This window comes from Neophocaena asiaeorientalis, unplaced genomic scaffold, assembly GCF_003031525.2.
Source record: "Neophocaena asiaeorientalis asiaeorientalis breed wild unplaced genomic scaffold, Neophocaena_asiaeorientalis_V1.1 scaffold391, whole genome shotgun sequence".
Lineage (NCBI taxonomy): Eukaryota > Metazoa > Chordata > Mammalia > Artiodactyla > Phocoenidae > Neophocaena > Neophocaena asiaeorientalis.
In genome coordinates, this window is record NW_020174056.1 from 485140 (window position 1) to 511990 (window position 26851).

Genomic DNA, 26851 nt, shown 5'->3' on the forward strand with positions numbered 1-26851 from the left:
CACTAAAAAAAAAACAACAGAAAGGGAATGTAAAAAAAAAAAAAAAAAAACTTCTAAAATCGCACCAAAAAAATAAAATGCCTAGGAATAAATCCTGACCAAGGAAGTGAAAGACCTGTATGCTGAGAATATTAAAACATTAATAAAGGAAATAAAAGAGGATTCAAAGAAATGGAAGGATACCCCATGCTCCTGGATTGGAAGAATATTGTTAAAATGGCAATACTACCCAAAGCAGTCTGCAGATTTAATGTGATCCCTATCAATATACCCATGATATTTTTCACAGGAGTAGAACAAATGATCCAAAAATTTATATGGAACTATAAAAGACCCAGAATTTCCAAAAGAAATCCTGAGGACAAATAACAAAGCAGGAGGCATTACTCTCCCAGACTTCAGACAATACTACAAAGCTACAGAAATCAAAACAGTGTGGTATTGGTACAAAAACGGATAACGGGGGAAAAACAGATCAATGGGGGAAAAAAATGGAGAGCCCAGAAATAAACCCACACACCTATGGCCAATTTATCTTCAACAAAGGAGGCAAGAATATAAAATGGGAAAAGGACAGTCTCTTCAGCAATTGGTGCTGGGAAAGTTGGACAGATGCATGTAAATCAATGAAGTTAGAACACACCCTCACACCATGCTCAAAAATAAACTCAAAATGGCTTAAAGACTTACTTAACATAAGACATGATATGATAAACTCCTATAAGAGAGCACAGGCAAAACATTCTCTGACATAAATCATACCATATTTTCATAGGTCAGTCTCCCAAGGCAACAGAAATAAAACCAAAAATAAACAAATGGGACCTAATCAAACTTACAAGCTTTTATGCAGCAAAGGAAACCATACAAAAAAACCAAAAAGACAACCTATGGAATGGGAGAAAATACTTGCAAATGATGCGATCAACAAGGGCTTAATCTCCAAAATACACAACACATATTGTATGCAGCTCATACAACACAACAACAAAAAAACAAACAACCCAATTGAAAAATGGGCGGAAGACCTTAATAGACATTTCTCCAAAGAAGATATACAGATGGCCAACAGGCACATGAAAAGATGCTCAACATCACTAATTATTAGAGAAATGCAAATCAAAGCTACAATGAGGTACCACCTCACACCAGTCAGAATGGCCATCATTAAAAAGTTTACAAATAACAAATGCTGGAGAGAGTATGGAGAAAAGGGAATGTTCCTGCACTGTTGGTGGGAATGTAAGTTGGTGCAGCCACTGTGGAAAACAGCATGGAAGTTCCTCAGAAAACTAAAATTAGAACTACCATATGATCCAGCAATCCCATTCCTGGGCATATACCCAGACAAAACTACAATTCAAAAAGATACAAGCACCCCTATGTTCATAGCAGCAATGTTCACAATAGCCAAGACATGAAAACAACCTAAATGTCCACTGACAGATGAATGGATAAAGAAGATGTAGTATGTACATACGATGGAATACTAAAAAAGAATGAAATAATGTCATTTTCAGCAACATGGATGTAACTAGAGATTATAACACTAAGTGAAGTCAGAAAGAGAAAGACAAATACCACATAGTATCACTTATATGTGCAATCTAAAATATGGCACAAAAGAACCTACCTACAAAACAGAAACAGACTCACAGACATACAGAACAGACTTGTGGTTGCCAAGGGGGAGTGGGAAAGGGAGAGGGGTCAACTGGGAGTCTGGGGTTAGTAGATGCCAACTATTACATTTAGAATGGATAAACAGCAAGGTCCTACTGTATAGCACAGAGAACTACATCCAATCTCCTGGGATAAACCACAATGGAAAAGAAGATAAAAAAGAATGGATATATGTGTATAACTGAGTCACTTTGCTATACAGCAGAAATTAGCACAACATTGTAAATCAACTATACTTCAATTAAAAGAAAAAGGAGTGAGCTCCCTGTTACTGCAGGTGAGCAAACAAAGGGATGATAACAACTAGTGAGGGATGCAAAAACAGGGTTTCCTGATTCAGAGGGAGCTTCAATTGGGTGACCTCTAAGTTCCTCTTCATACGTAAGAATCTGTAAGCCTTTGTTATTTAGCATGAGGACATTCTGTAAACTGAAAAAGCATACACTATCAGAAAATTTAAAAAAATCATTCTTACATATGATGTTCTAGAAATATGACTGTTGATTAAATTCTCTGAGCAATAAACCTTGAAGATTTTGGTCTAATATATCAAGTTGGCTGAAAATGATTGACTGTCTGGGCCAGCATCTATTCTGTTCACATGAAAATATGATTTGACCTCTAATATGAAAAAATAGTCCTAATATATGTACATAGTTTACATATTATACATGGTCTATATCTGAACAGAATGCACTTATAAACTTAGACCAGGTTTCAAAAGATAAACTCTGGACAAGTAATATAACCCCATTCTAAATCCTCACTGAAACTCCTCAGTAAGGGGTGTGTTTCTGTATGGCTCACTTCTACAGGATCACATTTACTGTAGTGTTTGGGTTCTACGGGTGGTCAATAAATCTTGGTTTCACCAAAGTAGCAGCACTGAGATAAATATAGGAAGGAAGGATATAGTCTGAAGTTACGGTCAACACCATAAGGACTCTAGATGTGTCTCTGATGCTAACAGGCTCTGTAACCTTGGACGACTCACTTTAATCACCAGGCTTCAGTTTTCTCAGATATCAAGTAAGGCACTGGTTCTCTAACTTCAGAGTGTACGAGAATCACGTGTTGGGAATATTAAAACACAGATGGCTGGGCCTCACCTTTAGAGTTTCTGATTCAATAGGTCTGAAGTAAGGTAGAAATTTTACATTTCTAAGTTCCCAGGCGCTGCTAATGCTGCTAGTCAGAGAACAGCACACGGGAATGGAATAAGAATTGGGAAGATGATGGTAGTGAGTTACCAAATCCTTAATACTTTATAGCTGTAATAGAGAAAGAAGCCAGCATCCAATCAATTACATCCAAAATGTAACTGTCTTTTTAACCAAAATTTCATTTGATTTAGAAGAAGGGAAATGAACACTCTTTCTATTCCCCCTTTGGATTTCAACAGAGATTTTGATAATGTAAATGTTCTATAATACTTACGTCATAGCTTGATAAATGGATTCAATCCCGTAACGCATGGCAAATTCATCGACTATTTCTTGGGAGGCATCATCAAAGAAAACCTTCCAGGCTTCATCCCCTTTGACCTCTGGGATTTTCACTCCACCATTAGATTTCACTTCAGTCAAGTAATGGAACAAATTCTAAAAGTAAGTGGTTTTCAAATGTTCAGTTTTCTCAGACTAGGCCAGATATATTTAACTGTAACTTTCAGTAAATTATACTTATAATTGCATATATGTTTCATCAGCATCTATAAATAATAGAAATGTCTCAGATTTTCATTCAAACGTACCTCATCTTTATACAAATTCTGATTTTATTTCTGTCTAGGTTTATACGGAATCAATGATTTAAGTGTTTCAGATATACCAAATCATTTTAGAAGGAAGTAAATGTCTTCTCATGTAAACATTTCTACATTCTGGAACAACTTTTGTATTCATGGGCTCTGAGTAAATTATAAAGCTCTGGATGAATAATGTGTTTGGGCTATGTTAATACACAATCTAGGTATGCAAATAATACTAAAGGACTTCGGCTGCAAAATGGTATGAGTCATGACAATGAATTCAGGTTGAAAATAAATATTTCTAGAACTTTGAAGTGAAAAAAATCACTACAAAGAATTCCTTTCTGCTTCGAAGAAGTTGAGAAACTGCTGCATGGATGCAGCCTGGGTCACTGAAGGACCCTTTCTTGGATTTCATTTCTTTTTGTGTCTTGGACCAACAGAAGACTCTGAAAAACAAAGCATGATCCTGTTCCTGTGATCCTAAATCTCTACCCACATTTTAAGGCCAGTGTTGGCTCCCCATCCTGCCAGTTCAAGGGATTTATTGGTATTGGTCTAAAAACTGAACCACCTTTCTTGATGGATTATCACTGGCTATACTGTAGTCAGGAAATTAAGGCTTGGTTCTATATCTAATGACTGTATAATGTGTAAATGACTTAAATATTGTTCCTCATTTCCTTCTTTAGTAAAATGGAGGTGAAAATAATTACATATATACATTTTCATAGATATATTTAGGAAAAATAATGTACAAAGGGCAAAGATTCTCCCAGCTATTTTTCTTTCTTAGGAAGGTACTTCTTCTGTACCCTTTGAACATGGGAAAAGGCATATTCCTCAGCTTCACTTCATATTTTTTGATACATGGGATGTGTCATTTGTATCAGGGAAAAGCTCTGGTGACATGTCTAACTAAGCTCTCAGTTGCAAAGCATCCAGTAATAAAAGCCCAAGATTATCTGTGCATTTACACTGAGGCGCAAACGGGAACTGATGAATCTGCCCTTTTGACTCAAATTGGGTGGTCTCTACCTCTCTCTAAGCCAACCAGGCTCCTTCTATTGGGTAGTATATTCTCTCCTATCCATGGATGGAAAACTACATTCTGATACTTGCCACCCAGATGTGTTTGTGCAAAGGGTAGTTAAAATGGAGGAGGCTTCAGTATGTATAAAGCCCTCTGTTGTACTCAGAAAAAGAAAGACAAAATTACTGCTAATTACATTAGCTCTCCAAAGCCATTGCTACAACGTCAGAATTTTTATATTTAACAGACAATACTAATTAAATCTTCAACAAAATCTGAACACTTACTCAGAATTCTCAAAAACTATCATGATTTGGATCCTCTCCTCCATTATTAAAGAACTATATATTTACAATGCTTCTAAAATATCATGACTTATTTCTTCAATGAATGCTTTCTAATATTCTTCTTCCTCCCTGGAAGAATGGTAATTTAATTTGGTCTACTTGTTCATTATCACCTTATTGCCTCATTTATTAAAACCCGCCTTGTATGTTTGTTCTAAATCTCATTCAAAGACAACCGGCTCGGGCTTCCCTGGTGGTGCAGTGGTTGAGAGTCCACCTGCCGATGCAGGGGACATGGGTTCGTGCCCTGGTCCGGGAAGATCCCACATGCCGCGCAGTGGCTGGGCCCGTGAGCCATGGCCGCTGAGCCTGCGTGTCCGGAGCCTGTGCTCCACAACGGGAGAGGCCAGAGCAGTGAGAGGCCCGCATACCGCAAGAAGAAAAAAAAAGACAACCAGCTCTCTCTTCAGGGGGTAATACATAGGCTATGTGATACCTTAGCACATCACTTGCTATAGTACAGAGTAAGAACTTCAGGGACACTTTTACAAACCTAATTCAATTCTATTTTTAAAACGAATATTTTGTTGCATGATCCATAAACAATACAATCTTTCCTAGGTTTTGTTATTAATACAATTCAATTTACTTACCTCATGTAAACATGTATATTGTAAATGATACGGAGCAACCTTCTCCTCTCCTTTTATTTCCACATTGATTTTCAATCGAATGGCCCCAGACACAGCTGATTTATCTGTCCGTTTCTCTGATAAAGCAAAATGTAACTGGTCAGTCATTTTTGACATCATGTTTCTTATACAAGTTCTCGAAAGCTTTAAAAAAGGGCTTATAGTGCTAAAAGCCATTTTTCTAGATCAGGTTTGATTAACCATAATGATTCTGCTAAACACAATTTAAAATAATGTGCCTAATATGTCGCTGGGATTGTCAAACTGTGATATAAATATTTCAAATAGAAAAGCTCAATCAGAAGACCCTACCATTCTGATATAAATTTCTGTGTACTAGATCAGTTTATACAATGAAATTAATTATTTGGGCAATTAAAAGCAAAATAACTAAAAGAAAAAATTAATGAGGAAAGTATTTTATCTAAAAGCCCCACTCTTTCTGTCCTTGAAAAAATGAGTCAAAGCTCTAACAAAAACATTTATTATTAGGTTTCTTTGTCAGCGATTCATGAAGACCTATAGTCTACAGCCTGTGTTTACTTATGTGTCAGATTCACTCTTTCTTTGAATGGAATCAGTATGTAGCCAATTCAGTCTAATAATGTGTGTGTAAGTGTATGCACGTGTGTCTAATATGAACTGAGTAGTAGCTTTGAGAGAAAGAAAAGCATAGTCACAAAATTCCTAGGGTGTGAATGTAGGTAGGAGACCTATGTCTGATACCTACCTCCCTGATGAAACACATAAAGAAGCAAGCTGACCCATCTCAAAAACAAAAGATAAAGAGATAGAGTGACACAAAGTCAGCGGTGAAGACTTCTTTAATTGCCCCTTTTTCTAAGCATAACTGTATTTTTAGCCAAATAAGATACAGTTAAATCACATAGGCCACTTTCTTCTTGTGGAATGTCTGATGACTTTCATCGTTAATATTTAATAGTCATTGTGTTGTGAAGATTCTTCCCTTAGGACTGCCAGGATCTTGAGAGTTTCTCCTATTGGCTGGGAGATAGTTGATTCTCAACAAATGCTGAAGTTCTCTGCTGAAGCCAAGAGAAAGTCAAGTCCTGAGACCTTTTTGTCACAGACCTTTTCCTGGAATCACAGGGGAACATTTTAACTACCATCATCACAATGGATCCATGGGACACAGGCTCTGCTTAGATGCCTAGGACTTTTGGCCAAGTCCTCCTTCCACGGTGGAATGGATTCTAAGTAATGAGGAAGGAGGAACATTGTACAAAGAATGAAAATATGGTACTAACGGGGATGGAACCCACTGTGGGATTTTATACAAAGCTAAGACCTGCTCTCTCTCCTTCTAAAGGTTAAACATCAGCAATGACAGCACAAGAGTATGAATTGAGGATGAGCAGGCAAAGGTGTCCATGTTTGTTGCATCATGTTTTTCCTTCCATAGAATGAAGGACTGTTTCTGCACAAGAGCTGGGTGGCAGATTTTATTAAAAGCACATTCAAATTCTTTTGCAGACTAAATATACCCTTGTACGTTTTGTCAAAAGAATAATTTGAGGAATTTCTGTTCTGAATTCTAACTCCCTCAATTCAAGAACATGTTAACTTATTGCAAAAAACAAAAACTCACGTAGGCAAGCCTCTTTAATGAAAACACAACCTATGAGTACTGTGCAGAGTTAATGCCCTGAAGTTTACCCTTGCCTGTTTTCATATATAAAGTTATTTAATAGTATAAACAAGATACAGGAGGATTATCATTATAAGTGAAGCAAAACCTCTATGCCAATAATGGAGAAGCACCAATTTTCTTTAAAGATTTCCTCAAAATATTTTTTGATAACGAGTTTTTAGTCTAGCTTGAATCACCTATGTCCAGATAAGTTATATATCTCTCCTTCTTTAAATTATTATATAATTCAGATATTCATTAATTTTGTGGCCTTACCCCTTTACTTTGCCAAATATTACATTACTTGAAGTACGTAGGTTTTTAAAAAGTCAAAAGCACTCTTTAATTTGCTAAGATAAGTTGGTACCCTAAATGGAAACACTTCGTAATCCTGGGAGTATGTAAACCTTTCTTAGATTCACAACCAGACCTTAAAAATTTAATTAAAACATTTCAGATGATATGATAAAGCCATTTTGGATCATATCCTTTATAGAAAATGAGGTGATCCATATATATTTACTATTATTAAGTCAGCACTGAAGATTCTAGCTTATTAGTCAATTGTAGTAAAAGTCAAATTAAAACTTATCTTTATTCAATTCTTGGTTCCATAATAAAATTCCATTTAAAATCATGCCAATTAAACATATTCTCAATATCTTCATCATAATACACAGAAGTCCACATGTGTATCTGGCTTTGCCTGCTAAAGCCTACTTTTATATCATCTTTGCAAAATATCCAAAATACACACTTTTCCTTTATTGCCAAAATTCATTAAGGGACTAAGAGGAAATAAGTCAGACATTATTAAGTCATAGCTTATTTATTTTCTATACATTTGGCAAGATTTTTTGAAGCTATACTCTATGAATTAAAAATTCAGAATGGGATATGTTTCTCCTAAAAGACACCCAGTTGATTCCTAGAAAGACTTTTCTCTCTTCATCTCAAATTTACCAATATCTTTCAATAATATAGAGTTTGAATAATTATCACCTTAATTTCTAACGAAACTAAACTGCCTGAAGTCCATGAGAATGTTCAAGAAAAGCACTGGTTATTTTTACCTATATAGAAATATAATACCTTCCACAGATATTCTGGAATTTTATTTAACATTTTTCAAGTAGATATAAAGACAGTCACCTAAATTGTACCAGACATCCATTTCTCCACTCAGGGTCCTCACTTCTACAATTGTTTGTCCCAGAAAATCATCTGACTCCTTTTTGAAATGTTGCTTCACTCTGGATTTAATGTCATCATCTTCATCCCACACTCTGACTTTGATTCGATCTGTGGAGTTATGGCACTCACTGAAAACAGATGTGGATAAGTTAACAACCAGTGATAACTTCTCTAAATGGCATCTGATGTTAGCAACTTGTTTTAAATCTATCTAAGCCAGAAAGGCATAGTATATTACATAGTAAATAAGATTTCCCACAGACTATTCCACCCATGGGATGTTGCAGGTATCAGGGATATTGAAAAAAAGTTGTGATAGTTAAGTAATGTTAATAAGAGAAAATCCTACCCCATTCCATTCTATTTCCTTTAATTGAACTGGACGTAATCAAATATGGATCAGAAATCTTTGGGATATTTTCTCTAAGGTATATTTCTTATTTGCAACAGTTATCTATGATAACATGTCCATGCTCAGGAAAATTCTGTACCATAAAGATAACTTAATTGCAATGGGTGTTGAGGAAGTGGACATCACAGAGTCCTATTGATAAGCTAAAAATCCCAGTAAGCATGTAAGATATTGTTAAATCCAATCATCACATATGGATACCCAGCATCTTTAAACATTCTCCTTCCATTTTGGCTACATTTCTCCTTATGTTCCTCGTCTTCTCAAGACAAGCTAGATCAAACACATTCTTAGATTCCTTTGTAGTTACGGTCCAGATATTTGACCTGCATTCAAGGAAGATGTGAACTCAAATTGAGCAAAGTGAGCCAGTGACTGTATTGTGGGGTTTTGCTCTTTCAGCAACAAAAGTGGTGGTCTTTTGTACTTTATTGTAGAGTCTCCAGTATTCAGTCCTGAGGGACAAAGTATTGATCAATGGTGGCAATGATGTTTTCTCCAAAGAAACCCCATGGTATAATTGGACATTGTTTCTGCACAGTAGATTTAGAGGTGGGCATTTGGACCTCTCCGAAAATTCCTGAGTGACCTAAGAGTCTATGAAATAATTTTTTTTTCTGTGTAAGCTAACTAGAGTAGACTCTGTTGTTTGCAACTAAGAATACTGATCAATGAAATAATTTTTAAAGAATGAAGGGAGCTTCAATAATAGGCCTTAAAATGCGAAATTGACTCTGTGGAGGAGAAAATGAGGGCAAACAGTGAAGATTTAATTACCTCAGGCTCGAAAGCTAACGCATTTTGAAATGCAGTAGCGAAACTGCTGGTCAAACTGTTGCTTGCTATACTTTGGAACTGTGACCACATGCCAACTGAAGCTTTTTTATTAGCGTGAATGGTAGGAATAAAATTCAGAATACTGGCATGTGCTTATTAAATCCTGCTGCTTTCAAAAGTGTACTGTGGTAGAGATGCACTCAAACTAGAGCTAGAGAGTCTCTAAGCAGAGATGCAAGGGAGCACAGCTACCTTTACCCACCAGCAGAGGCTCACTCTGCTTGTGTCCTGCAATATAAATTGACTGCGAATATCATAATTTGGAAACTTGCAGGGATGAGAACAGCCAGCTGCTTCTGTATACAAAATGTATGTATATAAGCAGAGGTTTCTGAGTGCAACTTCAAAAACATACGAAACTGTTGCCCCAGGGTGTTTCATACACTTTCCTTTAGGAAATCTCTAAGTGACAATGAAGGGGAACTATAGTGGCAAAGATCAGATTAATGGTGTTGCACCTTGGCATGCAGTTTTGCAGGGGCTGAGGCAGCAGTCATTAGGTTAAGAGTGAGGAATTGGTCAGAACAAAGGAGTCAGTAGCAACAAGTTACATTTTCCAGGCTGATGTGGTTACTCATAAAATGGTCTTGAAACTCACCTCCTGGAAGCCTGGTAAAATTTCCAGAGCATGGTATTTCCAAATGTGCCTCAGGCTCACTAGAGCTGTATTTAAAGTAATTTCTGGGTCCTTGAACTCACAGCGAAAGAAAATGGACTCCAAGGTGAATCTCTTCCCAGCTAGGAAAACCATTTACCTGGATTTCCTGGGATGGTCCCAATTTACGGTTTTATAGATATGCAATGCCTTTTAATTCTTTTTGGAGCCCTCTTTTACTTTCATTTTAGTAGGCATTGGCACATTGGTCAAGGAAGGTCTCCCCAGATGTAGAACCAAGGACTTGGAGAAAAAAGAAATTCGCCAAGAAAGAAGTACCAGGGCCTGCCAAATTGGCTAGTCAAGTAACTACTTCTGCTGCTAGCATCAGGAAGTCCTGAGTAACCCACCCAGCAGGACTCTATTATATTTGTTATGTACCACCGACAGTCATATATTTTCTACGTTCCCTCTTACTGAATAAGACTTTTTAAATTGCTATTATCCTATTTTCTTCTCTCTCCACAGTAATACACTGGGAATGTTAGAAGAAGATGATTTGTCTTTAGTGTATAGACCTAAGGATCACAAAGAACCAAACATGTAGCTGAGGGAGAGATTACCCATATATCCTAGACTTCAAGCTAAATACAGTAACTGGATATAATTTGGGGATTATCTGCCTTGGAAGACAGAGGATGAATTCATTTTATTTAAAGTCCAGAGAAAGATATAAATATTGTGTATAAATATAGAATGCTCAGAGAGGTGGAAGGCGACAGATACAGTAAGTTCATTCACTCAGCAACCTTTTAAGCCCTCCTTCCCTTTCCTGCTTTTGTGAAATATCCCAGTCTCCCTTGCAACTAGAGATGACCACTTGACATAGTTCTGCCAATGAGATATAAGCAAAAATCTTCTTGCCCTATTCTGTTTTCTTCTTTTATTACTCTTTAACATGCATGTAGAACATCCTCCACTAAAGATGATCAAACAGGAAGATAGATTTAGCTTTTCTCTTCAATGGAATCATTGAGTTACCAAACTAGCCCTCAAATGCCTATATCTGGAATTCTTGTTGAATGAAATAAATAAATCTCTTTTTCACTAAGCCACAATCATGGCTTAATGTGAAGCTGAATAAAATTCTAATTGAATCAGTGGGAAAATAATTAAATATCTACCAAGTTCATTTTGTTTGATTATATATTAAATGATTTAAAATGTTTAATTTATTAACTCTTACTATTTTTGTACTTGCTGTTTTATTTCTTAACTATTTAACATGTGTTTCACAAACCTTGACTTTTATGAAAATATAAAGGCTTGCAGTTTAGATGGGAAACTGGAGGCTTATGTAGGAAAATTTGACAGAAAGAAATATTTTTACACACAAGGGAAAAGTCTATCACATAAAATAGAGAGAAAAAGCATACTCCCATTAAATCTTACTCCACTAGATCATTCCACACCTGATTAATTAGCTAACAAAGACTCCTGGTTTAGTTCACCAGCTTGTGATTTGGACTTTCTATAAGAAAAGAATAAGATATTTTACTGCATAAACTCTTGGTAAATAAAATAAGTATTATTAAAGCCATTTGCTTTGTAGTTTTTTTTTAAATGAAAACAATCTGCATCTTAAAGAGTAGTTCATATGTCTAATTTTGTGTTTTTTCATTGTTAAAGAGAGGAATGGTTTGGTTTCCATGGGAATAAGCTATTTTATTCTTTCCCAAATTAAAGCAAAGCGTTTCCCCCTTCTGGACTCAGAATTATTGTGTGTGTTTGTGTTCTGTTTTTTCTTTATTTTTGTTTTCGGTTCACAGATACCCTATCTCTGTACAGCCAATCACTATTTGGCCAATTTTCTTTTGGCAGCCATCCAAAAGACTAATTTCCTTATAATTATTTATTCCAAATTTGAAAATGGTCTTACTGTAAACATTTTTAGATTTAGAGTTTCCTGGATATGGCCCAAACACATATCTCCTATAATTAAGGCAAAACAAAAAACAAAGACAAAAAGCAAATAAAAAGAAACAAACCAAAACAAACCCCAAACCCACTCCTTACCCAATTTATAAGAGTTTAACCTATTCTGAGAAGGACTGCTTTACCTAGAGAAATGCCCATGAATTTCATAAAGCCAATAAAGCCTGATTTCAGTGGAACAACGAGCTGTTGCTCAAGCAGTCATCCTCCAATGGGAAGTCATTACAAAAGTAGTGTATGAGCAAATGACCATTCAAAAATGAGAACCGTACCTATAGTCAAGCTAGTTCTAATGAAGCAACTAAAATACATCTCACACAGCAACTATATTAGAAGAAAAGCCAATAGTAAATTATGTTGCCATTAAAATTCATGTTCTTTAAGAGTTTATAAAATTCTAGCTATATATTTTAAGTATAGTAAATGAAATTTCTATATTTTAATGCTATTATACCAGATTTTGTTAATAGACACATTAATAAGAGAGATATTAAATATATATGTGTTTTTATATACATATATACCCATATATTTGTATGTATATATATATGTGCATTGAAACAAGCTGTAAGGTTATATGTCAAAATATAGGTGGTAAAATTAGTGAAAAATTTTAGTTTATTCTTTATATTTTCCTATCACAATCAACAAAATTGTATTTTAAAATATCTAGTAATGGTAAATAATCTCATTTCAACTCAAGCTGGAAGTCAGGGCATTGACTGAGAAAATAATCAGCCAGAAACCTGCAAGAGCCATCCTTAGGCAAAGCAGCAGCAGCCTTTCAGGCAGTGATTGAATTCTCTAGTTACAGCTTAGCTCCTTAAACCCTGACCCACCAAATGGAAATATGTGAGACACCTGATGTGCACATTTCCTCTCAGTGACTTATTATGAATTATGTAACCCACTTCCATCACAGTATATGTGTCTTGTTATTGAATTAAGAGCCCTAACCCTATTATCTTTTAATTGTATTATAATAGACAAACTCTAAGTTCAAAACCCAGTGCCAGTGCACAGCGACTTTCCCCACTGCATTTATCAAGGACAATTTAATTATGGGAATTAGGATGGAAAAAAACCCCTGGTCCTCAACAGTTTACTTTTGTTTAAGTTTTTCTGGGATATTCTATGTAGTAATTGTACGTTGTAGATCCATTCTATTAATCAATGACATGGAAGACAAAAGAATGAGAATAAGAAATATATTATGAGAGGCACTTTTGTAAAAGAAAAGGAGCTGAAGAGGAATTCATATACTGACATTTAAGGACTAGTTGAATGAAGTCCTAGTACTATAATAGGCCAAAGAACCAAAGGACAAAGTATGATCTTATAAGATATACCAATTTTCCTGCCCCACCTTCCAGCCCCACAAATAGACCATCAATACCTCAAAGTCCTGTATTCTATTTTTATATCTATTTTTATATCTAATATTTCCTTCACAGGCACTAATGTTGCAGATAAATTTATTTTAATAGCTGTTTTGAGAATTATTCAGTATTAAATATTACAAAATATTAATTATGTTAAAATAATAAAGGTAAGAAACTGTTTTGTTTAGAAAAATACTTTATTGTCCATTTTGCTGTGCAAAGAGAGAACACTTAGGGAGAGAGATCAGAAAACAGGAAGATCTATATGATATCACATTTAGGTGGAATCTAAAAATCTGAACTAATAAAAACAGAGAGCAAAATAATGGTTACCAGGGGCTGGAAGGTGGGGAAATAGGAGAGATGTTGTTTAAAGAGTACAAAATAGTTGATAAATAAGTCCTAGAGATCTAATGCACAATATAGTGAATATAGACAACAATATTATATTAATCACCAAACTTGCTAAGAGACTAGATCTTAATTATTCCCACGACAAAAACGGTTATGGTAATCATGTGATGTGATAGAGGAACTAGTTAATGCTACAATGGCAATCATAATATACGAATGTATCAAATCAACATATTTTTCCTTAAATTTACACAGTGTTATATGCCAAATATAATTTAAAAAGAAACAACACGTAGAAAACAGGAGAATCAAATTACTCTTTCAAAAAATAGGAGAAATATATATGCATGCAAATGTGTGCGTGTGCGTGTGCGTGTGTGTGCGTGCACGCAATAGGGATGGTTTCTACTCACCACCTCTTTGGTTCACCACACGTTTTTCTCAACTCAGACCCTTTGTTCATTGTGTTTCTTAGAGCGAGGATGTCTTTTCCCTACTCCTCTACGTAAGGAACCCTTAGCTGTCTTTCAAGACTCAGATAAAATATCACCTCTGTGTGAAACTTCCCTAAGAAAAATTTTTCCAAACCCTAGTACCTACAGCAAATTGATATGAAAAAACTGTTTATCAGAAACATAAGAGAAATATCATATGTCACAGTCATCCTACTCTTCTTTATTGTTGCTCATTAACTATTACAAATGGGCATATTCCAATTAGTGGCTAATTATGCAGCTGAAATCTAACCATTTGCTTTAAGTTGGAAGTAAGATCCACTTTGGATATATGTTTGACATTTATGGGACATGTGATTAAAGGCATTATCTTTTCAAACCTGCTTTTTCTTTAAGTGGTGACATGCATTTTTTTCTTCAACTAACTTGTCTATAGATAAAGAAGCTGCACAGCAAAAGATAATGTAAATGTAAACAGCCACAGTGTATGTTGTCACTGTTCTGTGGTTGTCCTACTCTAGCTCTAATATTCCAAGGTCTACGATTCATAGAATAAGTTATGCCTTTTTCATTTTACTTTCAAGGCCCATGTGCATTAGGCATGATGGAATAACAGAACAAACTTGGAAAAAGATCTGCCTGATTCAAATTCCATTTGAGCCACTTACTAGCAACATGACTCTGGGCAAGTTATGCAGTTGCACTGAGCCTCCATGCCCAATCTATAAAACTAGAACATTGGTATTGATCTTTTAAACATGATTAAATATATTTAAAAAACACAGAACTATGCTGGGCATTTAGCAGGATTTAATTAGATCTAGCTAACTAATGCAGCTAAGTACATCAGTCAAATATATAAATATATTTTGCCTTTAACAGCAATGGACAAGTTACTGAAAATATATAAAACAGGGAATTTTTTAATTAGCCTAATTATCAAAACACTGAAAATTAAATCATTGATATATATTGATATAATAAAATTTTATTCAACTATTAAAAACACTGTTTTAGGTGAAGATTTATTTCAGGGGTCTCTATACTGTTCCATTGATCTATGTATGTCTGTCTGTATTACAGTACCACACTGTTTCTGTTACTGTAGATTTGTATTATTTTTCCCCATAACAAATTTTTAAGTGTACAGTACAGTATTGTTGGATACAGGTACATGGTTTATAGCCAATCCCAGAACTTCTCTTGCTTAATTAAGACTCCGTGCCTACTATTTACAATAGCCAGGACGTGGAAGCAACCTACGTGTCCATCAACAGATGAATGGATAAAGATGTGACACATGTATAAAATGGCATGTAACTCAGCCATAAAAAGAAACGAAACTGAGTTATTTGTAGTGAGGTGGATGGACCTAGAGTCTGTCATACAGAGTGAAATAAGTCAGAAAGAGAAAATTTAATACCGTATGCTAACACGTATATATGGAATCTAAAAAAAAATAAATGGTTCTGAAGAACCTAGGGGCAGGACAGGAATAAAGACACAGATGTAAAGAATGGACTTGAGGACACGGGGCAGGGGAAGGGTAAGCTGGGACGAAGTGAGAGAGTGGCATGGACATATATAGGAGTATAATTGCTTTACATTGGACATATATACACTACCAAATGTCAAACAGATAACTAGAGGGAAGCAGCCACATAGCACAGGGAGATCAGCTCAGTGCTTTGTGACCACTTAGAGGGGTGGGATAGGGAGGGAGGGAGGGAGACACAAGAGGGAGGGGATATAGGGATATATGTATAGTTGATTCACTTTGTTTTACAGCAGCAACTAACACAACAATGTAAAGCAATTATACTCCTATAAAGATGTTAAAAAAAAACTCTGTGCCTATTGATTAGTAACTCCCCAGCCCACAGAAACCACCATTCTAGTCTTTAATTCTGCGCATATGATGATTTTAGATACCTCATATAAGTGCAATAATGCAGTATTTGTCTTTCTGTAACTGGCTTAGCGTAACATCCTCAAGGTTCATCCCTGTCACATATTGCAGAATTTCCTTCTTTTTTGTAAGGATGAATAATATCCCATTGTATGTATATACCACATTTTCTTTACTCATTCACCTGTCACTGGACATTTAGGTTGTTTCCACATCTTGGCTGTTGTGAATAATGCTGGGCTTGGAAGCGCTAATATCTCTTTGAGATTCTGATCTCAATTCTTTTGGATATATACCCAGAAGTGAGATTGCCAGATCAATGGTAGTTCTGTTTTCAAATATTTGAGTAAACTTCATACTGGTTCCCATAGCAGATGTACCATTTTGCATGCCCACCAATAGTGTCCAAAGGTTCACACAATGGGAAAAGATAAGATAGGAACTGGGACCACAGAGGAAGGTCCCATCCAACAGAAGCTTGAATCAGGAAGGAAACCCACACATCATTGGTGATGCTGTCCAAGGCAGAGAGAGAAGGAAAAAAAATACTCTGGCTTCTCCCATCCTCCCACCTTTGATCTTATTGCAGTGCTTCCTCATGGCCAAACCTAGTGGGCAGGGAAGTCTGGGAAAGGTAGCCTTTAGAGTTCAGTTCCCTGAGATAAAGAACACACCAAAGACATTTCAGGGAATAAATGCTATAGCAAACAGGTAAATGACCAGCACATATGCCAAACTCATGTAGAAAATGCTATAAAGAAACACATAACACTATGCACTTGGTTTGAAGTGTTCCTTTGTTTCTCTTACTCCTTTTAGCATTGTTGTGCCTTTCCCTAAGAGGTCTTTACATTTGCATCTTCATAGATAAAACCCTTTAACGCTAAAAGCATTTTTCTAGAGTGTATCATTCAACTTGCTTACTTCAGGAAAGGAAACTGATAAAAAGAGAATAATAAACATTTTTGCAATAGGTAACACAATGAGTGATTTGGAAAGAAAGTTATGAGTATAAAAATGTTTTGAGGGCTTCCCTGGTGGCGCAGTGGTTGAGAATCTGCCTGCCAATGCAGGGGACACGGGTTCAAGCCCTGGTCTGGGAAGGTCCCACATGCCGCAGAGCAAGTAGGCCCATGAGCCACACTACTGAGCCTGCGCATCTGGAACTTGTGCTCCGCAACAAGAGAGGCCGCGACTGTGAGAGGCCCGCGCACCGCGAAGAAGAGTGGCCTCTGCTCGCCGCAACTACAGAAAGCCCTCGCACAGAAACAAAGACCCAACACAGACAAAAATTAATTAATTAATTAATTAATTTTTAAAAAAGAAAAGAAACTTGTTTAAAAAAAATGCTTTGAAAAAATAATAGTGCTTTATAAATATGAACCATTTTATTATCAGTAATGTTATATAGTCACTCTGTATAAGCATATGGATGCTTTAAAACTTTTTTAAAATACTGTTTTTCAGAAAGATGGAGCATCCCTCTACCAATTTCCACTGCAGTGAGCACAATTCATATTATCACATATTTGCATTCAGTGCCCTACTTGACTCAATGAATGTTACTGTCAATATTTTAATGGAAAGATATTGCTTAGTGTTAGTTTTTAACCTTTAAAAGGTTTGATACTTGATCTATATAATTGTATTTAATTTTAAGTGAATTTGTATAAATGCAGGATCATATTCTACATACCGTTTAGCATCTCCACTTTTTAAATTTAATATGTCATGTCCATCCTGACATATACACATATACATCATTCTTTCTAATGATTATATGGATGTTTTCTAACGAATTCATCCCCTATAGATAGTAGATGTGTATTTAGGTGGTTTCCAATGTCTTACTGTACTGCTATACAGAATGCTTTGTATGTATATCTTCATGAACTTATAAAAATATTCTAGTCTGACAAATTATTAAAAGTGGATTTTTTAGGTTGGAAGTCATGTCAGTTACATACACATCTGTATACAGATAGATAGATACACACACACACACACACACACACAATTACTAAAATATCCTGCCGAAAGCATATATGTGCTTACACTACACTTGTTTCTCTATACTTTCATTAGTACTGAGTACTAATTACTTTTCAATCTTTGCTAATCAGAAAGCTGAAATATGCCTTCTGCTATTATATTGACTTTTAGGGAGTCCATCTGTTATACATTAAATTAAATATGAAAACAATGAAATATGTATGTACATTTCTACAAAATTTTCCTCTTTCCCACACCAGTCCAACTGAAAAGGAGGAAAAAAAAATGAATGAAAAGTGCCCTCCCCCACCATATATCAAAGAGACCTCTAAAGAGGAGCTTATGACTATTTCTTGCCAGAGAAAAAGGGTTAAAATAGCCAGAATCTGTACCTGGCAAGAGAACAGAATCAGTCAGCATGCTTTTTTATAGGCACTTAAGTTGCCTTTCTCTGAGATGCTCCCCTTCACTCTTCGCTAGAAAAGAACAGCTGCCATTCTCCTGGGAAACTCTGAAGCAATGATGGCAATGTCAGCGGCAAGCTGCAGTTACATCAGTTGCCTGGGCAGACCTTATCTGAACACCACACTTGAATCAGAAGCAGCGATGATAAAGGTAAATACTATTAACTAACACCTCTCTCATTCTAAACATCAGCAACACAGCAACAGTGCACAGGCTAGTGGAAAACTTCTGCACTAATCACCAAGGAATTGCTAAAACAGAGAAGAAACATTAGGAAATCCTACTATCCAATTAACTTTTCCACTTAAATCTAACCTCAACCAATTATTGGGAATGGAGCAGTTATGCCTAAGAATTCATAAATAGTAGTGTTGGGTATAATTCAGACCTCTCTGGACTCTTTTGCTGGATGTTATGGAAAATACAAAGAGATAGAATTCAAAAAGAAAAAAAAAAACCAAGTCACCACACAAACACAAAAAACCACTTGACTTGACAGCACCTGTGTTATTGTGGCAATAGTGCTCATCAACAGTAGCTACCCTTCATCATTAAAATGTAAACTCAAGTGTCTCGAAAATTAGAGTTCGATCTACATAATTATGAACCTTTAGCCAAAAATTCAGATAAAAAATACATCTATTTGAATGTTTTCAAACTTCCAAAAGAACACAACTTGATCAACTGTAAACATAGCTTAAAAAGGTACCAAAAACACCATCCTCCAGATGATATAAAGGTATGACTGATTATTCACAAAGAATTAATTTCAACAGAAGATATTACATTAGGTTAAACCATATGAAATTGTCATTATTGTACGTCAAAAGAGTTGACCATCAGCAATTTCATATGGCTTGGCCTAGTAATAACTAGTTCCATATGACAAAATCTTGTTTGTGTCCTAGTTGAACATACACTTTGTACTTGGCAAGTACAAGAAATTCTATGAAATTAAAAAATTAGTACGATCACATAACAGTCTGATCATTAAGATATTGAAGCAATTAGTGGTGGTGGTGTGACAGGGAAAATAAAGAAAAGTACCAAGTAACAAAGATAGTCAAGATTTCCTAAACTGGATGTATTTGAGAATGATACTGATCCTAGAGGAGACCACTTAAATACTACTGTAAAACATTTTTCAAGAAAGTCAGCCACTCCTCAGGGGACTTCCTTATCCGCCCCCCCACCAGACAATGGATTAATTTTGTCTATTCAAGGAAATTCTAAGATCTTAAGCCCATGTGAGAATATTATCCTGACCTTAAAGTAGGCAGCAGTCAAAACTTCTGGCTATTAAAGAATTTCTTGGGGTTCTAGAAAGATCAGATCCATATTCATCAGGGACAGTAGATAAATAAAGAGGATAAGATTTTACATAATAGGAGAAAAGATGTAGGGTGCCAGCATTTTATATAGGGCGCAGTACAAGCCAGGCACGACTTTCAGAGGTCTAAGGTCAAGGCCAGATGGCCATAGATGGTAAGGAAAGCTAGCCGGTGTATAGACAGCATTCACATAAGAGCTACTCTTGAGTTGCACTGATCCTCTTTCCATAAATGTAAAGTCTTCTAAGGGGACTGACTCTTTCTGCTTGCCCACTGGCTATTAGCTGTACGAAAGCATGCCTCATTCTAGAGTAGTCCACAGCCTCTGAAATCTCCTGGAAAGGCAGTGCATAAAAGTATCAGTGACTTAACTTTCCCCTAATTTACCATTTCTCCACAACTTTACTCCTGTATTATGAAATACTGTGGGTTCTAATCACTTAGTTTCATTTCAATCTTTGTGACTAAATATACCACTGAAAAATAAACTTGGACTAGTTGTTTCAATTACTTGTAGGAACAAAGCAAGGTATAAACAATAGCTTAAAATCAAACATTTAATTAAACATGCTTTAAATCATATTAAATACGGCCCTTATGTTAGCAGTGTTGAAAAAATAGTGTCCCGTTCTTTGAAGGAATTTTCCCAATACATGAACTTAATTATTTGGCAATGGTAAAGTTTCACAAAATAATATACCTATGATGTCAGAAAGGGTCTTAGATATCATCTTCAGATAAAAACACATGTTAAATGTCCCCTCAGAATTAGTGGTAGTTTTCCATCCTGTGCTTTCTTAATTTTATCCATAGTTCTGTGAGGACAGATCAAAAAAGGATGTCAAAATCTAGTCTTAGTAAAAGCTCAAGAAGTTATTCTACTGCTTATTTCAGTGCTTTAAATAAGACAAAACGCATTTTGTCCCCTTTACTATCCCTTCAATTCCAACTCTAATCAAAAGCATCACCAAAAGTAACATATCATGAAGACTAAAGGCAATGGTAAGGTTTCATCAGGCAGGAAAACATACACTGGTGATGCTAGTAAAAAAGTAAATGCTTGACCGTTGCAAAGTCATGCTGGCCTCTGCCGCCACAGGCTCGCCCTGCATTTGGTACTCCTCCCTCCCCACGGCCTGAGTGAGCCAGAGCCCCTAAATCAGTTGCTACTTTACCCTGTCCTGTCTGGGCAGGGAATAGACGCCCTCAGGCGACCTACATGCAGAGGGGGGGCCAAATCCAAAGCTGAACCCCAGGAGCAGTGAGAACAAAGAAGAGAAAGGGAAATCTCTCCCAGCAGCCTCAGGAGTAGCGGATAAAATCTCCACAATCAACTTGATGTACCCTGCATCTGTGGAATACCTGAATAGACAATGAATCATCCCAAAATAGAGGCAGTAGACTTTGGGAGCAACTGTAGACTTGGAGTTTGATTTCTGCAACTAATTTGTTTCTGCTTTTATGTTTATCTTAGTGTAGTGTTCAGAGCCTATTATCACTGGTAGATTTCTTTACTGATTTGGTTGCTCTCTTCCTTTTTATATATATATTTTTTTTCCTTTTTATCTTCTTGTGTATGTTTCTTTGTGTGATTATGTCTGTATAGCTTTGCTTTTGCCATTTGTCCTAGAGTTATTTCTGTCCCTTTTTATTTTTTTTTTTTTAGTATAGTTTTTAGTTCTTGTTCTCATTGGTGGATTTGTTTTTTGCTTTGGTTGCTTTCTTTTTTTAAATTAATTTTTAATTTCTTAATTTTTAATAATTATTTACATTTTACTAACTTTATTTTATTTATTATTTCATTCTTTCTCTCTCTCTCCTTTCCTTCCTCCCTTCCTTCCTCCTTCCCTCCCTCCCTCCCTCCCTCCCTTCCTTCCTTCCTCACCCTTTTCTTCTGAGCCATGTGTCTGACAGGGTCTTGGTGCTCTAGCCAGGTGTCATGCCTGAGACTCTGAGGTGGCAGAGCTAAGATCAGGACATTGGTCCACCACACATCCCCAGCCCCACATAATATCAAATGGAGAAAGCTCTCCCAGAGACCTCCATCTCAATGCTAAGACCCAGCTCCACTCAACGAACAGCAATCTACAGTACTAGACACCCTATGTCAAACAACTAGCAAGACAGGAACACAACCTCACCTCTTAGCAGAGAGACAGCCTAAAATCATGATAGTTCACAGACACCCAAAAAGAGACCACCGGACATGGTCCTGCCAACCAGAAAGACCAGATCCAGCCTCATCCAGCAGAACACAGGCACCAGTCTCCTCCACCAGGAGGCCTACACAACCCAATGAACCAATCTTGCCCACTGGGAGAAGACACAAAAAACAACAGGAAGTACGAACCTGCAACCTGCAAAAAGGAGACCCCAAACACAGTAAGTTAAGCAAAATGAGAAGACAGAGAAATACACAGAAGATGAAGGAGAAAGGTAAAAACCCACCAGACCAAACAAATGAAGAGGAAATAGGCAGTATACCTGAAAAAGAATTCAGAGTAATGATAATAAAGATGATCCAAAATCTTGGAAATAGAATGGAGAAAATACAAAATACATTTAACAAGGACCTAGAAGAACTAAAGAGCAAAAAAAAAAAAATGATGAACAACACAGTAAATAAAATTACAAACTCTCTAGGAGAAATCAATAGCAGAATAACTGAGGCAGAAGAAGGGATAAATGACCTGGAAGACAAAATAGTGGAAATAACTACCGCAGAGCAGAATAAAGAAAAAACAATGAAAAGAACTGAGGACAGTCTCGGAGAACTGTGGGACAGTATTAAATGCACCAACATTCGAACTATAGTGGTCCCAGGAGAAGAAGACAAAAAAAGAGATTGAGAAAATATTTGAAGAGATTATAGTTGAAAACTTCCCTAATACGGGAAAGGAAATATTCAATCAAGTCCAGGAAGCACAGAGAGTCCCATACAGGACAAATCCAAGGAGAAATATGCCAAGACACATATTAATCAAACTATCAAAAGTTAAATACAAAGAAAAAATATTAAAAGCAGCGAAGGAAAAACAACAAATAACATAAAAGGGAATCCCCATAAGGTTAACAGCTGATCTTTCAGCAGAAACTCTGCAAGCCAGAAGGGAGTGGCAGGACATACTTCAAGTGATGAAAGGGAAAAACCTACAATCAAGATTACTCTACCCAGCAAGGATCTCATTCAGATTCAATGGAGAAATTAAACCCTTTACAGACAAGCAAAAGCTAAGAGAATTCAGCACCACAAAACCAGCTCTACAACAAATGCTAAAGGAACTTCTCTAGGCAGGAAACACAAGAGAAGGAAGAGTCTTACAATAACAAACCCAAAACAATTAAGAAAATGGTAATAGGAACATACATATTGATAACTACCTTAAATGTAAACTACCTTAAATGTAAAAGGATTAAACGCTCCAACCCAAAGACACAACTAGCTGAATGGAAACAAAAACGAGACCCATATATATGCTGTCTACAAGAGACCCACTTCAGATCTAGAGACACATACAGACTGAAAATGAGGTGATGGAAAAGGGTCTTTAACACCCCATTTTCACCAATAGACACATCATCCAAAATGAAAATAAATAAGGAAACACAAGCTTTAAATGTTTCATTAAACAACACGGACTTGATTGATATTTATAGGACATTCCATCCAAAAACAAAAGAATACACTTTCTTCTCAAGTGCCCATGGAACATTCTACAAGGTAGATCATATCTTGGGTAACAAAAAGGCAAATTCTATCCAACATTTAGAGAAGAGCTAACACCTATCCTTCTCAAACTCTTCCAGAATATAGAAGAGGGAGGAACACTCCCAAACTCATTGTACAAGGTCACCATCACTCTGATATCAAAACCAGACAAAGATGTCACAAAGAAAGAAAACAACCAGCCAATATTACTGGTGAACATAGATGCAAAAATTCTCAACAAAATACTACCAAACAGAATCCAACAGCATATTAAAAGGATCATACAGCATGATCAATTGGGGTTTCTCCCAGGAATGCAAGGATTCTTCAATATATGCAAATTAATCAATGTGATACAGCATATTAACACATTGAAGGAGAAAAAACATATGAATTCAACATAGTTTTGGAAGTTTTAGCCACAGCAATCAGAGAAGAAAAAGAAATAAAAGGAATCCAAATGAGAAAAGAAGACGTATAACTGTCACTGTTTGCAGATGACATGATACTATACATAGAGAATCCTAAAGATGCTACCAGAAAACTACTAGAGCTAATCAATGAATTTGGTAAAGTAGCAGGAGACAAAATTAATGCACAGAAATCTCTGGTATCCCTATACACTAATGATGAAATATCTGGAAGCAAAATTAAGCAAACACTCCCATCTACCACTGCAACAAAAATAATAAAACACCTAGGAATAAACCTACATAAAGAAACAAAAGACCTGTATGCAGAAAACTATCAGACGCTGATGAAAGAAATTAAAGATGATACAAACAGATGGAGAAATATACCATGTTCTTTGATTAAAAGAATCAACATTGTGAAAATGACTATACTACCTAAAGCAATCTACAAATTCCTTGCAATCCCTATCAAACTACCAATGGCATTTTTCACAGAACTAGAACAAAAAAATTCACAGTTTGTATGGAAACACAAAAGACCCCGAATAGCCAAAGCAATCTTGAGAAAGAAAAATGGAGCTGGAGGAATCAGGCTCCCTGTCTTCAGACTATACTACAAAGCTACAGTAATCAAGACAGTATGGTACTGGCACAGAAACAGAAATATAGAACAATGAAACAGGATAGAAAGCCCAGAGATAAACCCACGCACATATGGTCACCTTATCTTTGATAAAGGAGGCAAGAATATACAATGGAGAAAAGACAGCCTCTTCAATAAGTAGTGCTGGGAAAACTGAACAGCTACATGTAAAAGAATGAAATTAAAACACTCCCTTACACCATACACAAAAATAAACTCAAAATGGATTAAAGACCTAAACGTAAGGCCAGAGACTATAAAACTCTTAGTGAAAAACATAGGCATCTTGCTATTTTTTATTTTCCCCATTTTTGTCCCATTTTCCCTTTTATCTGGTTTTTTCAATTATTTTTATAACTGAATTTTATCTACTTTGTCATATTAGCTATTAATTCTTTTGTTTTGTCATTATAGTTGTTACTTTAGTATGCATATTTAAGCTATCACAATCTACAAATGTTTTATACCCTTTAATATACAGTGTAAGAACCTTATAATAGTATATTTTCAGTTTTGTCTCCTAGACCTTTATGCAATCATTATCATATATTTTAGTTATTGCATTAACAACTCAGGAATAAGTTATTATTTTTGTGTTAATACTTACCAATCTTTTAAATAAATCTAAATAAAATGTAAGAGTGTAATATATATGTCAATGAGGTTATTATTTCCAGAGTTCATTCTTTTTCTTGCCTTTATATTGATCTGTATTTTCCTCTGGCATCACATTTTTTCTGCCTGAGAAACTTCTCTTAATATTTTTTGTAGTGCCAGTCAGAAGGAAAGGAATTCTTTCAGCTTTCATATGTATGGAAAGCCTTTAGTTTGTCTTTGTATGTTTTAAACCACTTCATTGCCTTTTTTTGAAGAGTGTTTTCTCTGTGTTTAGAACTCTAGTTTGACAGTTTTTCTTACAACAATGAAAAGATGATGCTCCATTGTACTACTGGTTACACCATTTCTGAGGCCATCTTTATTTTTCTTACTCTGTGTATGGTGTGCCTTTTTTCTCTGGAAGTTTTCATGATTTCCTTTTCTTCACTGGTTCGGAGCAATTTGGCTATGTTGTGTTGATGTAATTTTTTCATGTATCTTATGCTTGAGATTCATTGAGCTTCTTGAGCCTGTGGGTTTTTAATTTTGATCAAATTTGGGAAAAGAAAGTCCATTATTTCCTCAGATGCTTTTTATACCCATCTTCCCTTCTCCTTTAGGGAACTCCGATTAGATGATTTTGGGCTTCTTGAACCAGTCTCAACTGTTCTGTTTATTCTTTGAAATTTTCTGTATGTTTCATCTCATTTTTTTTATTATTATGTCTGTAAGATAAATAATCTTTTCTTCTGCAATATTTAATCTGCGTCATTCCTATTCAGTGTACTTTCCATTGTACACAATGTATTTTTCATTTCTAGAAGTTCATTTTCAGTCTTTTGTAAAAAATATCTTCACTTATCTGTTTTCACGTTGGGTTTTTTGTACTGGGTTTTCCCTGGCTCTCTTTGGGTGATTGTTTTGAATGACTGGCACTAGTAAGGGAATGAGATAGTGTGGAAAGGGCACTTACTGCAGTAATAGAAGATGAGGATAAGAGTCTTCGTTCTTTTACGTTCCTTGTTTGGATGAATTCTTTAGCAACAATCTGTTTCCCTCCCTGAGTCTTAGCTTTCTTATTTATAGAACAACAACAGTAATGGCAATGCTTTGTAAGGTATTTGAGAAGTGTAATACATGTGGTAGCAGTTAAGATACAGTAAATGGTTACACAAATATCAGTGACTATAATTATGATGATACTTTCAGTGATTTGGGTTTTAGATTTTTCTTCCTAGCCATTATATCTCAATAAGGTGATTACTTATCTAGAATTTCTTTTGTCCAATATTATCTTGCTTTATACACCCTTTACACAGACATAAATGTTCTATTGTCAAGCTCAGCCAGGAGGGCAGGACCAAGGAGAACTGTCCATTCTCCCCTAATTTCCTAGCATTGACTCTTTTCCTAGCTGATATGAGTCTCAGCACAGTCTCCCCACCAATTAGAATGAGAACTCTGTACGAGGA

General features: G+C 35.8%; 1 protein-coding gene across 2 annotated transcripts in view; it reads right to left on the reverse strand.

The window, feature by feature from the left end:
- The window catches only part of UNC13C (unc-13 homolog C), a 580525-nt gene that overhangs the window by 309965 nt on the left and 243709 nt on the right, over positions 1–26851 (reverse strand). For both annotated transcript variants that reach the window (XM_024754347.1, XM_024754348.1), the window contains 3 exons: positions 8249–8418; positions 5407–5522; positions 3121–3284 (listed from right to left, as the gene is read on the reverse strand). In XM_024754347.1, the coding sequence (XP_024610115.1) occupies positions 3121–3284; positions 5407–5522; positions 8249–8418 (450 nt within the window). The remainder of the gene's footprint in view (positions 1–3120; positions 3285–5406; positions 5523–8248; positions 8419–26851) is intronic.